The 17,500-nt window shown below is 36.8% G+C and overlaps 1 protein-coding gene across 1 annotated transcript in view; it reads left to right on the top strand.

The window, feature by feature from the left end:
* Nucleotides 1–17,500, top strand: part of LOC136826143 (uncharacterized) — a 194,983-nt gene that overhangs the window by 39,158 nt on the left and 138,325 nt on the right. Inside the window, exon 2 of the mRNA XM_067083143.1 lies at nucleotides 13,171–13,791. Coding sequence (XP_066939244.1) covers nucleotides 13,734–13,791 — 58 coding nt within the window. The 5' untranslated portion in view covers nucleotides 13,171–13,733. The remainder of the gene's footprint in view (nucleotides 1–13,170; nucleotides 13,792–17,500) is intronic.

Here is a 17,500-nt window from a genome sequence, read left to right as displayed (position 1 = left end):
TCCGTACGCACTTTTTCTGTCCGCCCTCAGATCTTAAAAACTACTGGGGCTACAGGGCTGCAAATTGGTATGTTGGTCACCCACCCTCCAATCATCAAACATACCAAATTGCAGCCGTCTAACCTCAGACGTTTTTATTTTATTTAAGGTTAAAGTTAGCCATAATCGTGCGTCTGGCAACGATATAGGACAGGTCACCACCGGACCGTAGTTAAAGTTTCGCGGGCCGCGGCTCATATAGCACTATACCGAGACCACCGAAAGATAGATCTATTTTCGGTGGCCTTGATTATACGCTGTACAGAAAAACTCGATTGCGCCGAAGAAACTTCGGCGCATTTTTTACTTGTTTTCTTCATACCACTTAGAAAATTATTTCATGAATTGCTTACCACAAAAAATGCAATATTTTACCCAACACAACAATATTTTGAAAAATACCCAAGAATTCAAATGAATTAGAGCGTATGTCCATTTCATAATGAAATAAGATTCCTATCACTGACATTCTCAGTCACATATCTATAAAAACATCCCAAGATAAAAATCTGCAATATTCTATAAAGAAATAACTCATAGAATGATAGTGCAATCTTCTATATAGCTTCTCCTCTTTACCTTTCAACTGCAGTATATCTTTTCTAAGTGAATCACTTCAGCATTTCTGTCAAATATCAAAGCGACAATAGGTTGCAAGCCTCTGTTAATGCAATAGCAGTTACTGAAAAACTGACTCATGGTTATTTTCTAAGAATACAACTGACGTTGTTATTCAAAAAGAGGCTTTATCTACGTTTTCGTTCACAAATAACAGGAAACTGCCGTTTTCTTTGAGTAGAAATTAGTGACTATGGCAGTTAACAAACTGATTAAAAATAATAATAAAAACCAGATATCATAACCTGAACCCACCCCCACCCCCCAAAAAAAATCACTGTTCCCACGTAACTCATTTAATATATCCTGAAGCGCGTCGAATCTTTTAAATTAACATGAAAATCAAATCTTTAGTTTTCAAGAACAAACTCCGTCCCCACAAAAAAAACACACAACAACAAAAACATAAAAACCCGCCCCCACAAAAAAAAAACACACAGACAACAAAACAAAAAAAAAAAACTCCTTATTGGAAGTAATTGTTTGTCCTTCTATGAAGTCCACTTTTGTAACATCGCAAAATCAATCTCTGCTGTGTTCTCCATTTTGTAAAAACCCTTAATCTCTTTTAATAAACGTCAGCTCTCATCAGGGATTCTGAGAATGATTCGTTCCGTATATTTCTCAACTTCATGATGGAATCGAGCAGAGCTAAAAATATCGAATTTATAAAGGAAAGGTTTATACAACTCTAAAATACATTGATTCCCAAAATAACATTAATCTTCTGAATAATAATAATAATAATAATAATAATAATAATAATAATAATAATAATAAGATCTACATCACTCAATTCCAAACAGTCGATGCAGGAAAGTTATCTTCAAAAATTCAGTCCATATTTCAGACAAAATATACACCTCATTAACAATCTAAGAAACTCATAACCGATACTTATCACAATCACAACCACAATCCTCACCTACAATCACAATCCTTACATTATCCAAAACTCTTTCTCAATTCCTTCCACCGTTCCAAACAGTAACCCCCCCAACCCCGCCCACCCAAAATTAGTGGTTCCTCTAGTAAGTTGCACGACACCAGTTGAACCCAACCGATTTACGGTCCTTCAACTCTTGCAGAAGTCTCTCGCTCAATATCTCCCCCCCCGCCCAGCCCCCCCTTCTTGCAGGAAGAAATTGCACCCTCCAAGTTCTGTTCTTAAATGAGGATGTCCGTGTTATCGCAAGCAAGCAAGCAGGCATAAATGTCCGCACGATTTACGGGTACACACATGCACATGCATACATATATATGTATATGCATTTATACAAAATATATATGTATATATATATATATATATATATATATATATATATATATATATATATATATATATATACAAATCCACGAAGGAAAGAGAAACAATGGAGTGCTGAAAGGCCTTTCGACTTATCATCCTTTACTTATCAGACTATATATATATATATATATATATATATATATATATATATATATATATATATATATATATATATATATATATATATATATATATATATATATAGTGTACACAATATCTCATCTTCCCGACGTTTCGTAATTTTCACTTAATTACATTATCAATGGCCTTCGAAAAGACAAAACATGCAATTACGATAACATTAAAAGCTAAAATTTGGACATATTTAAAATTATTCCATTAGAAATCAAAATACTCTAAAATTCACTAAATTAAATAATATACTGGACCAACCTTCCACTAGAATGAGAGAAACACAAGTGTGTGCTAGTTTACATACAATGACATATCTGTGCCTAAATGCAAACAGTATTTATACTGTGCATGCAAATACTTAAAGTATACACGCATGCACACCCACAGAGAGAGAGAGAGAGAGAGAGAGAGAGAGAGAGAGAGAGAGACAAAATGCTTATTACATTTTGAGTACGTATGTATGTGTGCGTGTTTTAAGAGAGAGAGAGAGAGAGAGAGAGAGAGAGAGAGAGAGAGAGAGAGAGATACATGCATTATCTTTCTCCCCCCCATAACTAAGATCATTAAGCAAAGACGAAATGAGAATTGGCTGAATTTTCCTTAATCTTTTTCATGCAGTCCGGCAACGGTCACGCAATGTCACATGACTCCAGAAAAAAAGGGGATGGGGGTCCACGAGTTATCGTAATGCAGGAATTAATAACTTAACGTCTCCTCCAGAAAGGAAATGGAACCATGTTTGCACGAGAGAGAGAGAGAGAGAGAGAGAGAGAGAGAGAGAGAGAGGAGAGAGAGACCATGTAAGAAAAAGATTCAATGAAAACATTACATTCTGAGTATGAGATTCTAGAGAGAGAGAGAGAGAGAGAGAGAGAGAGAGAGAGAGAGAGAGAGAGAGAGAGGTGGTGGCTAAGAAAAATGATTCAGGAAAAACACTGTTTTCAGTATATGAGAGAGAGAGAGAGAGAGAGAGTGAGAGAGAGAGAAAGGTTGGTGGCTAAAAACGATTCAGGAAAACATTACATTCTGAGTATGAGAGAGAGAGAGAGAGAGAGAGAGATTCTGAGAGAGAGAGAGAGAGAGAGTGGTGGCTAAGAAAAATGATTCAGGGAAAACACTATTTTCCGAGTATATGAGTGAGAGAGAGAGAGAGAGAGAGAGAGAGAGAGAGAGAGAGAGAGAGGAGAGAAAGGTTGGTGGCTAAAAACGATTCAGGGAAACATTACATTCTGAGTAGAGAGAGAGAGAGAGAGAGAGAGAGAGAGAGAGAGAGAGAGAGAGAGAGAGAGGGTGGTGGCTAAGAAAAATGGTTCAAGGAAAAACATTACATTCTGAGTATGAGAGAGAGAGAGAGAGAGAGAGAGAGAGAGAGAGAGAGAGAGAGAGAGAGAAAGAGGGTCAGTGGCTAAGAAAATGGCTCAGGGAAAACATTCTGAGTATGAGAGAGAGAGAGAGAGAGAGAGAGAGGGTGGTGGTTAAGAAAAATGGTTCAGGGAAAAACATTACATTCTGAGTATGAGAGAGAGAGAGAGAGAGAAGTTGGTGGCTAAGAAAAATGATTCAGGGAACAACATTACATTCTGAGTATGAGAGAGAGAGAGAGAGAGAGAGAGAGAGAGAGAGAGAGAGAGAGAGAGAGAGAGCTGAAAAAACCTGCTTGGGCCATGCAGATCTGCCAGTGCTTGTACGAATTCTTCTTCTTCTTCTGGAGAGAGAGAGAGAGAGAGAGAGACTCACTGGCGTTATACAGAAGTAGAATAAGCGGTGATACCAGTAAGCCAGCAGAAAAAAAAATATAGTTCATAATCATATACTACGTCAAATGTCACCTCCTCCACGCCTATCCCAGAGGTCACGTCATAACAGAGGTCACGAGTTCACCTTTTCTATGGGATGCAAGGTGACAGGTAACGTTAATGCAAACATTGACACTCATACTGAATCATGTATTCGAATGTCATTGTAATTATATATACATACATATATATATATACATATACATATATTTGTATATACATAATGTATACATAAATATATATGTGTGTATGTATATTCAAATGTGTGTCTGTATGCGTGCACGCACGTGTCTGTATCTGTACATAACCGACATTAAAACTTTCAAGGTCACAGGGCATCAAAACATTTCTTTAAATCTTTAAAGTAAAATCAGAAATATCTTGATAAAAAGAAGATATGAATTAACATCTTTAAATCAGAAACAGACCGAAAAAATTGAAAGTTCACACATCTACACAAAATATCTTCAACTATGTTCTACTGTGAAGCAATATACTCCCAGCCAGTGCAAACACACACAGAAACAACTCTATTTCAGCCCGGAATCGACCAATTTACTCCAACTTGGGAACGTATGCAACTCAAGGCCCCGGGCAGAAAATTCGTTATAGATTACGCATGAATTACGATACTCTCCCAAGAAGGAGAACATTATTTCGAATTCCTTCAAGAATCCGGTCTCTAATGCCAGTGCTTCGGGGAACGTTCTTTTCACTTAATAGGCCAGTAATCTTTGCAACAAGTATCCAGTCCGCGGGGAACGCCAAAATATGCTGAGGAGAATATATTACTCGAGCTCTAATCTGACATTATCCCTCATCTTCGCCCACACGTTACACAAAGTGCATTTATTGCGAGAGATTGTAAAGAAGGAAGAGAAAAAGAAAGGAAAATATATGCCTGCCCTTCCGAGCAGGTTTAAAGTATGGAAGAAAGCCTGCGGCATTTTTACGCCAGGTTTCAGTTTGCGAATATTTGGTAAAGACTTTGGTGGGGAAAGGTTACATATACACACACACACACACACACACACAGAGTCAAACGACCTTCAGTTCAATATTTGCCCAGTGATACTACGTTACACAGCTGCCAGGGTGTACTACACTTTCTTTGGTGTTATCGAACTGTGCCATAAAGAAGAACCTTGGAATTAATCCTTTGTAACAGAGGATGCAATCAATTTTCTTTGGTTCTGCTTTAAAAAAATTAATGGCGAGAAAATAGGGAAATTAAAAAAATAAAAGCGCTGTAGTTAATTAGATCAGAGCAGATATTGAAAATATTATGCTTTAGCTAATCATTAAAATGATAATAATCTTAATTAGCATTCAAACATTTATCTGTTAAATATCCTACATTGTAAAAATAAGTGAGGTCAAGAGTACGCCACTTATATATCCTAATTTAAACAAGTGATAAATTTAAAGATAACAATGAAATAATGTAAGTAATAGTGTCGCCTAAGCAAGACAAGAAGTCAAGTGAAAATAAAGTTTATAATATATATGTATATATATACACACATGTATACATACATACATACATACATATATATATATATATATATATATATATATATATATTATATATATATATATATATATATATATATATATATATATATATATATATATATATAAATATATAATAACTATAAACTATTTTCTGTTAAAACAGAATTCCATTTATTTCCAGTCCGTCGAGGAAGACATTCGTCTCCGAAATATAACACTATAATTTCTACCCTTTAGGTATTTCTATGAACTCCTTCATTAGATTTAGATTTAAAATAAGTGCCATTTTTAAAATACGAAGATCTGATCTGATGATGAACAAGGATAAAACCAGCGAAAAATAAATTAAAAATACTTTGGCCCAGGATAGCGCATGGCATGTTTCTCGACTGAAAGCCTCAATGTATATATGTGGGTGTGCGTGAGCGTATGTATTTTGTATGTACGTAACAAAAACCAACATTTTCTATTTGCTAATAAGCAAAACCTGATGAAGTTTAATTTAACTTCTCTGACTCCGTAACTTCTAGCTTGTTCAGAAAGACAATTTTTTTCTTGCCTTCTCTTTAAATGTCTTAACGGCAAGGAAATGTCAGCCGCCATTACCCCATTATAATTTCATGACCTTGTTGGATAAACTTTCAGGAGTGCATTTGAGATTCCTTTTTACCTTTTCTTTGTTTGAAGCTGATTTTAAATGCAATGTTCAATCCGGGAATTACTCGAGAAGAGACGAGGATTTCGTAACAGAATATTTTATTTGTGATTATTCAAATGGATCTTGTAATTTTGGCGTCTTGCAATACGACTAAATATAAATTATCTAAATTTTTGGTTCCCTTACTAGAACCACTAACAAAAAATAATTTTACTTTGAATAACTAGTCCCTTTTTCAAGACAAAATTTTATCACAAGACTCAAGTTTATTTAAATGGTCAGTTTTGATGTGCAATCTCTATTCACAAATGTCCCCCGGGGGCTATAGACATCATACTAAGTTATTTCATCATATTAAATAAGTTATTATATATATATATATGAACCGGATTTATTTTTAACAATTTTAACTGATATATATTTGTATTTAAGCTACAAATGTCCTTTAATATCTAATTCGCTCTACCTCGGAAATAATATATTTTCATATATGTTACCCGAAGGGGAATTCTTTTATTGATAATAAGTTCGTCGTCTCGTGGGCTCGAACCACGGAAGACAAGAACTCAGGACTACAGTGACGCGCATTAAACCACACGGCCATGTGACGTGATAAATTTCATATATATATATATATATATATATATATATATATATATATATATATATATATATATATATATATATATATATATATATAGCATAAACTTCCTATTAAAAGGCTAAGATACCTTGGTTATCCTTTGGAAACAACACGAACTCCACACGTTGGAAAAACCGAGAGCTCGAACAAAGAAAAATAACTTTCTTTCCGGAAAACTGAAACAAAATAAAGAATTTCTGTTCTCAACAGCAGCCCGCGAGCTTTCATAATCTCTCATCTGCGACGCTTCGATAATTGAAAGAGCCAGATATCTTTAGTTTTCATTCTGACCCATCAGAAATATGAGTAACACTTTACCTTTTATCAAGTTTATGAGCAACTAGATTCTTTGGGGGAATTAAAAGGATTAATGACGAGTGAAAACTATAAGAACAAAATCCTCTGGATTAAATTTAGTAACTGAAGTTTTTCAAAGCCAGAATATTTTTCTTTTGTGTCTACTACGCACGAATAATATTCAAGGAAGTGAAAACATGAAAATTATCGGAGATATTTAGGAATTAATATACATTTTTTCTAATCCTTTGTTGAAATCCTAAGAATTCTTAAGTATGTATTAGTTATCAGGAATTCTGGAACGTTATGGAAAGTGAAATAGTTTTGAGCTTAAATTCTAAAAAAAAAAGAATCCAAGCCTTTGCTAAATATCAGAAAAATCCAAAGGACTTGAAAAGTCAAGAAACATCAACATTTATCATAAATAAGAAAAGCAAGTCGCGACTCTTCTCTAAATATTAGAAATCATGATTTATGAAAAACAGCAGAATTTGAAAAAAAGTTAATATTTAAAACAGGCTCAGCTTTGGTAAATATAATGTCAAAGAACTCAGATTATGGAAGTTTAGGGAACTAAACAACATTTACTCACATAACAGACATATTTAGAAAATTAAATCTCAATTTAAAAAATCTAAATAAAAAAATATTTCCATATTTCATAAATTAATGACAATAAAACTTTCTCCATCCTAAAACCGGAAAACTCTGTGGCATTTAAAGCCTGAGAATTTTTTCGAATTTTCCAGATTATTGAAACACTTTCGATGTTCGAAAATTCTCGCTTATCGGTGGGCCATTTCCCCAAGATTTTAACAACTATAGCCCAATATCGGAATTGCAGAAATAATAATACTAAGCTCCTGAGTATTTATAAAAAAAAAACACACACACCAAAACTGCAAACAAACTTAACAAACTTCGCCACAATAAAAAGATCAAAACTTGAAAAGTTAATTAAACTCCACGAGCTGTAATTCAACAAATGTCTCGGAGACCCAGACTCTTTCAGCTGAAGAAGAAGAAGAAGAAGAAAAGAAGAAGAAGAAGAAGAAGAAGAAGAAGAAGAAGAAGAAGAAGAAGAAGAAGAAGAAGGAAGAAGAAGAAGAAGAAGAAGAAGAAGAAGAAGGAAGGAGAAGAAGAAGAAGAAGAAGAAGAAGAAGAAGAAGAAGAAGATTGCGGAGGAGAAGAAGAAGAAGAAGAAGAAGAAGAAGAAGAAGAAGAAGAAGAAGAAGAAGATTGCAAGGAAACTGAAAACAAAAGTAGGAGTCCAAACTGAAATGCTACTAAATCAAAAAAGAGCTCTTAGGCTACTACTGTGCTTTTATTTAAAGCCCACAGGAACTTAATATCCAATATAAAAAAAATAATCTTTTGGGAACTCTAAAGGGGAACAGGTATAAAGATAATCAGTGAATCACCCGGCTAATTTTAGCAATAAAAGGACGTGAATTTACTGCGATAATTAGTTTCCAAATGGCCATTACAATAAGGCACAAATTACAATAATTAATTCTTAAAAAAATAAACTAACAGTTTAATGGCTAAAGTTACTGCATCCGCCTAGGACATAATACTTCAATTATATTTACGGTTTTCTAAAAAAAAAAAAAAAAAAAAAAAAAAAAAAAATTTCAAACTAGGAAAAACAAAGTTTCTAACGAGCAAAAGCTTCCTTAATTTGGATTTTTTTTTTTTTTGTCTATTAGTCAAACATACATGATGTATTGTGTATTATCATACAGTTCATATTTTGATCGTGGATGAGGTGAGATGAAAAGTACCCAATAAAGAACCATCATTGTTCCCTTTGTATATATCATGTGATTGTTTCATACATAAATTAATTAATTGCATCCTTTGTAAATATTACGTCACTGTTTGCCTTATACATATATTAATCAATTGTTTCCTCTGTAAATTTTATAAGTGATCGTTTCTTTGTAAATATAAGTAATTGTTTTTCTTGTAAATATTATAAACTATTGTTTCCTCTGTAAATATTGTAAGTGATTGTTTCATTTGTAAATATTATAAATGGTTAATTTGTAAATATCACGTGTTTTCAAAATAACGACTCTCTCTCTCTCTCTCTCTCTCTCTCTCTCTCTCTCTCTCTCTCTCTCTCTCTCTCTCTCTCTCTCTCTCTCTCTCTCTTATTACAATTTTACCGTTTTAAGAGTACCTGCTACATACACACACACACGCAACAATATGTAATCGAATACTTTATAAAATTAATAAGCAATGAAATTTACTGTACATCATGCAAAGTTAGTTATTTTGAACTACAACGAGGCATAAATACTATTTAGCAAGGTTATTTACATAATCGAATGGCGATTTGGCTAAATAGACATCATAACTAAATTATGACCGATCAATTCAGTCGTGGAATTCACGAGTATTGCTACAAACGGTTACAGCTGTAAATCTAAATGGAAAACATAAGCATATACATATACATATCCCTATACATCTGTTATGTTATCAGCTTCATTATGAAACTCTCTCTCTCTCCTTCTGTGTTCCTAAGTTCTGCTTCTCATTACAGACCACAGACCAATGGGTGAAATCAAGTTTCCTAAAATAAGGTATTTGTTCTTTTGATATTTATCACACCGTGATTTATATGCATTCATGAAGCTACAAATGTCGCTTAATATCCAATTCACGCTACTTCGGGAATATCCCCGATGGGGAATTATCACCGAAGGGGAATTGTTTAAGTGATATATGGATCGGTCCCGAAGTAGCGTGAACTGGATAGTAAGCGACATTTGTAGCTTCATGAAAATATATATACATATATATGTGTGTGTGTGTGTGTGTTCTGCAAAATCCCGGACATGTATGCAAGCATGCATGTTGCAAATAAATACATTTATGCATCCGTCCACAAGTGTGCACAGCAACACAAACATCGAGGCAAAACCACAAAACTGTGCAAGCTCTTGAGACTAAACCTCACACATCCACAGACAACTTCACAGACCTTTCAGTTCCCAGACAAAATTCCAGGGACCAAGTAGGCTCCGCTCTTAATCCATATTCCCCTAGAGACCCCTGCAATTATCATCTCATCTTTCTCCCGTTTGATTTCACTCAACTGCAAATTAATCCGGAGCTCTTCCCAATTATTCTTGGCCCTTAAGGCTGCAGAAAGGATGTATAAAGAAGTCAGGGGTGACTTCTACAAGAAGGACGGACAGACAGAAGAGCGAATAAAGTGCGGACGCATCAAAAGGGGAATAACCAAGAATCAGGAACAACAGGGAAGCTTTTTCTTGCAGAAAGAGAGCAATCAGATAGGCCTGAAGAGACCTGGAAGAAATCTCACTCTGAATTTTAATAATTTATTTATATATTCATATATTTTCTTTTTATTAATTTATTCATTCATCTTTTTTCTGCTAACTGATCTCTTCTCACGGTATTTCCTATCATCTTCTCTCTAACTTCTTTGAAATGTGAACACAATATTCTTCAGAACCTCGAACTTCAAGGCAGTAGTCCCTTTGGGGTTGGTCCATATGAATATGGGTTTCTCCTCTGAATAATAATAATAATAATAATAATAATAATAATAATAATAATAATAATAATAATAATAATAAAAGAGGTGACTCTCACGGACAGACAATGGCCAGAAGAGACAGATAAACATAAGAACATAAGAAATAATTGAATACAGAAAAACAAAGATAAACAGTGCAGTGGATATAATGAAACATCAAGTTAAGGATTTCTTTCATAAACAGACTTTAAAATCAATAGCTAAAAGTTCAACGGTGTAAGAATGTCATCAATAAAGACATGCATATATAACAATGAATAAGAGAAGAGGATATAAAGGTGAAGACTTCATTTGTCAACAGACAGACCCACAGAGAAACTGTGTTACCCTGACTGGTGTCATTAGGAGGGCAGCCGATGGCGAAAGACCAGAAAGATCAAAGCTATGAGGACCCAGACATACAGCAAAAGCCAAAGGGAGGGGGGGCGGTCTTTCAAGGCCAGTGGGGGTCTTTCAAGGCCAATGGAGGGTCTTTCAAGGCCAATGGGGGTTTTTTCAAGGCCAATGGGGTCTTTCAATGCCAATGGGGTCTTTCATTGCCAATGGGGGTCTTTCATTGCCAATGGAGGGTCTTTCAAAGCCAATGGGGTCTTTCAAGGCCAAAGGGAGGGTCTTTCACAGCCAATAGGGATCTTTCAAATCTAACGTAGAATAGAATAGAATATAGAATTTACGCCAAAGGCCAAGCGGTGGGACCTATGAGGTCAATCAGCGCTGACAGGGAAATTGACAGCAAGAAAGTCTGAAAGGTGTAACAGGAGGAAAACCACGCAGCTGCATCAGTAAAAAATGTTTAAGAGAGCGTGGAAAGTCAGATGGAAGAAAGAGAACATGAACGGAGGCACAGTAAAAGAAATGGGAAAGGTTGCAGCTAGGGTGCGGAAGGGACGCTGCAAAGACCTTTAAGTAGTACCTAGTGTACAGCGCACCACTTGGGGCAATAACCCCCCCTAGGGGGGCAAAGCTAATGTTAACCGACACAAAGCCAACGGGGGTCTTCGAAAGACAAGACAGAATGACGGATGAACCTCTTGCCAGCGATCAAAAGGTGGGAGATGATAACCGACCAATAAATAATGGATCCTTCTCTTCCTGTCATCCTATTCCTCCCCAAAGGAGGATGAGTACGAGGAGGAGGAGGAGGAGGAGGATGCCCGAGTCTCGTCGCCTTTCATTACAAGCGATGTAATTCTATTAGGGGCGTCAGGAGGCCCTGTGATACATTGCGGCTCAGAACGATGCATAATGGGACGACGCCCCCTTTCGCCTAAACCCGGGCCAAAGAAAGGCATTTGTCATTTTCGTGCGCCCCGTTTCATATTGCTAAGTCTCGACGATGAATGATGGATGGGAGACGCATAAATTTCGGTCCGATATTTTATATCGGATTTTTTATTTATTTATTTTTTGTCTTCGTTCTCCTTCCCCACAACTGGCTGGCTGGAAGGCGGAGGGGTAGAGGAGGTTAGGGAGGGGTTGTTAACTTGGGAAGGGGGCGGGAGAGGGGAGCGGGGGGGGTTAAATCTAATTTCCCTTGTATGAATATTAGATGTTCTCAAACAAATTCCCCTGACAAGAACAATCGCCCCGAATAAAGATATTAAGGCCGCATTACACCCAACCTTTTCCAAGACCGCAATTTTCCCGGCTTAAGTCTGGGCTTGTTATCCGAAGGGAAAATATTATTCAGTGAATGAATGAATGAATGAACAAATGAATGAATGAAATGAATGGATAACAACCTCACAGTGAATAAGGCTTATGCTTGAACTTGTAACCCGAGGGGAAAAAATATCATTGAATGAATGAATGACAATGAATGAATAACAACGTAACAATGAATGAGGCGTGAATCGAAAAAAGCTCGTAATAGGCTGTTAATAAATAAATGAATGAATGAATAAATGACAATGAATGGATAACAACGTCACAGTGAATAAGGCGAGATTCGAAAGCAGATCGAAGTAGGCTGTTAATGAATAGATAAATTGGAAGAATGAATGAGTAAATAAAATTAAATGAATAATAACAGCTCATTGAATAAGGCGAGATTCGAAAGAAGGTCTCGGTAGGGTGTTAATAAGTGATTCGTTGTTGACAACATGAGGAAGTCGTGTCATAATGGAACTGCGGTCGAGCTTTTAAGCGTAGAGATTATCCCCCTTCTTAGAGGGAAGTCATTAACTATTTAATGAGAGAGAGAGAGAGAGAGAGAGAGAGAGAGAGAGAGAGAGAGAGAGAGAGAGAGAGAGAGAGAGAGAGCGTATATATAATTCAGTAAATTGAAAAGTCCATTGTTCAACTAAGGAAAAACTCGTAACACCACGATGTATATACAATGAAAGGCCAGAGTGCTACTAGTCGACCCACACAGATCACTAAACAAACTGAAATCCAATGTGGGTCAACTGGTAGCGCCCTGATGTTTCATTTGCGAGACCGGGGTTCGATCCCGATATTATTCAGAAACTTATTTCTGGGAAACACGTGCTCTCGTGTTCATTAGTTCCATGTATGTGTGTGTGTGTGTATACAACTTTCCATATTGCAAATTACAATAATATTTTTATCTTCTTTTTTCAGGAGTAATCTGCAAAACATGAAGAGATGATACCACAAGGGTGGACCTCGAGGGGAGAAAAATAACATCCTGAAAGCAGTGAAATATTAAATCTTTCCCCAGACTCAGCACGAAGCCCATATCTAAAAACCACCATGTAGCTTCAAACTCTATATATCAAAGCTAAAAAACAAAGCTGAAAAATTTAAAATCCCGAAAATAAATTGAATCGTTTAGATGTTGGGCATTCTATTGCATTTAATTAAGCTAAGTTGTTAAGGCAAACGTTTGGGGACTCGTGACTTTGTGGCCTTTTGGAATAAGAGACAAAGAAAGTAGTACGAAACGAGCAACTTCGACAGAAAGTACGTACACCTGTTGTCAACTAACTCTTCAACAGGCCATCAGTAACTGACACAACTTAGGGAAATTAACAGAAAAAAATATACAACCTTAGCATCCCGTAATGCCCCTGAGAATCCAAACACTCGTTTAGAAAAGGTGATTCTTGGGCGATGATACTCTAAGGAATAGGAACCTCCATAAAATTCGCCTAGCCAGAAGTAGACACGTTCAGCCGGCATCAATGGGTTCTCCAGCAATGAAACTATACTCCACGGTCATCATTGCTTCCGTATTATCAGGTGAGTCTACTGCAAACAACCTTGGGATGCAGGTCAGTCCGTAGAATCGTTACTTATTAACCTTTAAATGTTACACTGAAAATTTCCAACTTTAAAATCTAAAAGTGAATAAGCAGCAAACAAAAGATTTAAGCATTTTGGAAAATTTAAGTACCTGTACATTTAATTATTTTATTACACTTTCTGTGAATTAATTAGTTCTTGCAAAGCACTATTTCAAAGCCTTTTCTTTGTTACCTTACATCTAGAAACTTATCAAGAATCCCTTTGAAAGAAATAACGCTAAATAATAAAAAGAGAAAAAGAATGAGATGAAAAACATATCAAGGCGCAAGCCCCGGGTCCACCCGAAAAGCAAGAGAGATAAGAAAGAATAAGAATTCGGGAACGCCATCATCACTCAGCATAACTAAGGTCCGGCTCCTCTCGCCAAGATCTTCACGAGGCCGGGGTTACTTCAAAGCGTGTGGGGCTGCAGGCAGAGTTTCCTTCGCAAAGCCTTTAAGCCTAGTTCGTCGTGGCAGCAGCATCTGCTTGTGCCCTTCTATCTCCTCCTTCCTCCTCCTCCTCCTCCAAAGGCTTAGCTCCAACTTCAGTCTTTGACTTAGAGTCTTAACCCCGGGGTCAATCAGAAGATGGTTTGCTTTAAAGTCTCTTTTCTTTTTTTAAATGTGATGGACGACGCTGGTAGTGTTGGGGATGGGGGTAGGGTGGATGCAGGGAGGGGTGGGGGACCTACTGCTTTGGGGAGTTCCAGCCACCTGTGAGAAATGGCTGTTCTCGACCTTGTTACCACGTCGAGGTTGTTCTTTCTCTGCTAAAACTGGTCTCATCCATTTTCCCACAAGACATAAAACGACGATTCTCCACCTTTTCTCTATTTTTTTTTTTGTTCAGCCGAATTAACATCTTTAAAAGGACCAGGAACGTAGAACTGCTTTTCAAACCTTGCTATTTTCAAAATGTAGATTTCATTATTAACATTTCATAGAAAACGCAACCTCGAGCGTACAATCTTTCAATAAAGGCAAAGCATTTTTGTACTGGTGCGTTTTCTCTGATAACCTATTTATATAGCACAAAACACAATGAAGGGATATGCTATGGAACTGCTTACCGTTCTTTATCATCTTTATCTCTTTGATGTCCCCTGGACAATAAAAGCGGTGATGCAACAGATTTAAATCTTTACCAGATCGAACTTACTCAAATCCCCTCGAGGATAGAGGGTGAATACATGTTTACCTCTAATAAGATCAGTCTTGCTAATATCCATTGAAAGGTAGATTAGACGGTTAATCGGCTTTCCATACTATCAATGCAGATACCTAGATGGCATCAAATGGTAAAACGGGATTACAGTAAACAATCATTCAATCTAGGCTCAGATTCCTCCAACCGTTTAAACGGTGATGTGTCACAGTGTCGTACTATAACCGGTCGTCGTCATGGACGGTGCGTCTGGATGCCGACAGAGCGCGGGCGTTGATAAACCCGCTAAACGCGGGTTACGTAACGGAAATGCATTTGCCTTTCGCTTTTGCATCCCCGCCTGACACATCAGAGGCCCGATTTGCTTGCGTTTTTCCATTTGTCGTTTTGGCAGCTCACGCTACAGCCCTTGAGTAGCCGTGTGATTTGGGCCGTTTTCGACATCAAGTATCTTTTGACAGGGTGACAATGATATACATGTGCTGCAGAATGGGAGGGGGTTAAAAATCATCGTCTATTGTCCTGGCGACCGCCATTGCTCTTTGCCGAACTGCGTGAAATTGGGAGTTTTATTTATAGACGTAATTTTGTGTATAGGCCTTTTATTATAGAAAGTAATTACTCAAAACAGTTAAGATTTTAAAGATAAGTACCCATATAGACCTTTCAGGAGAATATATAGAAGTACCAGTGAGAAGATATGTCTATTTAGGATACGAATCTAGATGTACGGCAAAAAGGAAATGACCATCCTAACATGGCTATCAATACTTTTGAATTATGTATAAGATATATAAAAGTATTAAGACACAAGGCGCAACGTACTTTGTTTAAGCTTTGCTGTTCCGAAGGGGATGTATTTTCGCATGGCGTACAGACACAGGCAACCGAGCAACAGTTCTGTTACATATCTAGCATAGAATTACTGTACGCAACAATAAGGCCGAGTGAATTATCACGATACTGACAAAAATATAAACATAAGCATATATATATATATATATATATATATATATATATATATATATATATATATATATATATATATATATATATATATATATTCACCCTACGAGCAACATCTATGAGCAAAATACGAGTACGTCGGATTAATTAAAGCAGAACAACATGGCGCCTGGAGTTAGCAATGCGGTTCTCTTGAATTTCCCAGCCGTCAAGCTGTCGGGCAGAAGGATTGTCGCAGCAGACCACTTCAGCCGCCAATCCCCAAGTCACAAAACTTTCAAGGCAACTTCTTCTTCTGCGATTTTCAGCCCAACGAAACGAAAGAATCATGCTAATGAACAGTGTGATATCCAGACACTTCAACTGGAATTATAGAATGCGCTGACTCAGAAGCCCAGGCATGGAGGACGATAGAAGACGATAAAAGAAGCATGAAGACAATTTAGCAAGAAAATGTCTAGAGATGGACTATATTATAAACGCCATATTGAAAAAAGGAGGGCGGGGAGATGTTTACTACGACACATGATTCTGTGCGGGGAAATAAATATTGTGAATGTTGATGACCTCCAGAAACGAGGACAATATTCAACAAAGGTGGGAAGTAAAAAAAAAAAAATGTAAACGGTGACATTTAAACATCTCTGCGATATCAACAGGCTTCTGAATATTTATTAGGTTTAGTTGGCACTTGATCTTTTTCCCAAAGGGGTTGCAAAACAGAAAGCTAGGAGTCAGAGGTAACATCAAGTTATGTTAAATTCGCAGACAGGGCAACCTTACATAAAAGCTATGGAAAGATACAGATAGGCTTAGAGAATATATATATTTACCAAGTTATAATCATTATTACAGCAAGCTTTTAAACTGTTAGTACTACACCTACTAGCTAATGCTATTGCTGCTAGCACTAACTAAAAAAAAACATAAAAATTAGCAAAAATTACTACAAGGACACCCTTAGAAAAGATGACCACATCTCCAGGAGGTCCAACTTCCCCGGCACCACTGCTGAATAAACCCTCAGGTACGGTCCAGTGCCCGGACCACAAACAGAATGCAAAAGCAATTTATGTCGTGCTATTTTTTTGCAGAATCCGAATCTGCAACATATGTAAACCTTGTTATACATCCCTTCATTCTTTCGTTTCACTTCTGTGATTTCTTCTTCTCCTCTGCCGGGAGCAAGAACGCGTCCCAAAATGAAAGGGGGAGAAGAGGAGAGCCAGAAAAGAAGGAATTCATAAATATGAGAATTCCATTATCTTCAGTAAAGTGGAACAGAAATGTACAAAGGGGAAAATTCCACTGAAATGTAACTACGTGTTGAGGGAGGTTGAGGCGGATACGAGAGAGAGAGAGAGAGAGAGAGAGAGAGAGAGAGAGAGAGAGAGAGAGAGAGATCAACACCTTCAGTATACATTCCACATTTTATAACATTTTTGAAGAGACACAAGGCTAAAAGGGTAAAACTACAAACTGAGAGAGAGAGAGAGAGAGAGAGAGAGAGAGAGAGAGAGAGAGAGAGAGA

This window comes from Macrobrachium rosenbergii, chromosome 40 (assembly GCF_040412425.1).
Source record: "Macrobrachium rosenbergii isolate ZJJX-2024 chromosome 40, ASM4041242v1, whole genome shotgun sequence".
Taxonomy (NCBI): domain Eukaryota; kingdom Metazoa; phylum Arthropoda; class Malacostraca; order Decapoda; family Palaemonidae; genus Macrobrachium; species Macrobrachium rosenbergii.
The sequence above is the reverse complement of the archived record's forward strand: the minus strand, read 5'-3'. Positions and strand labels throughout refer to the sequence as shown.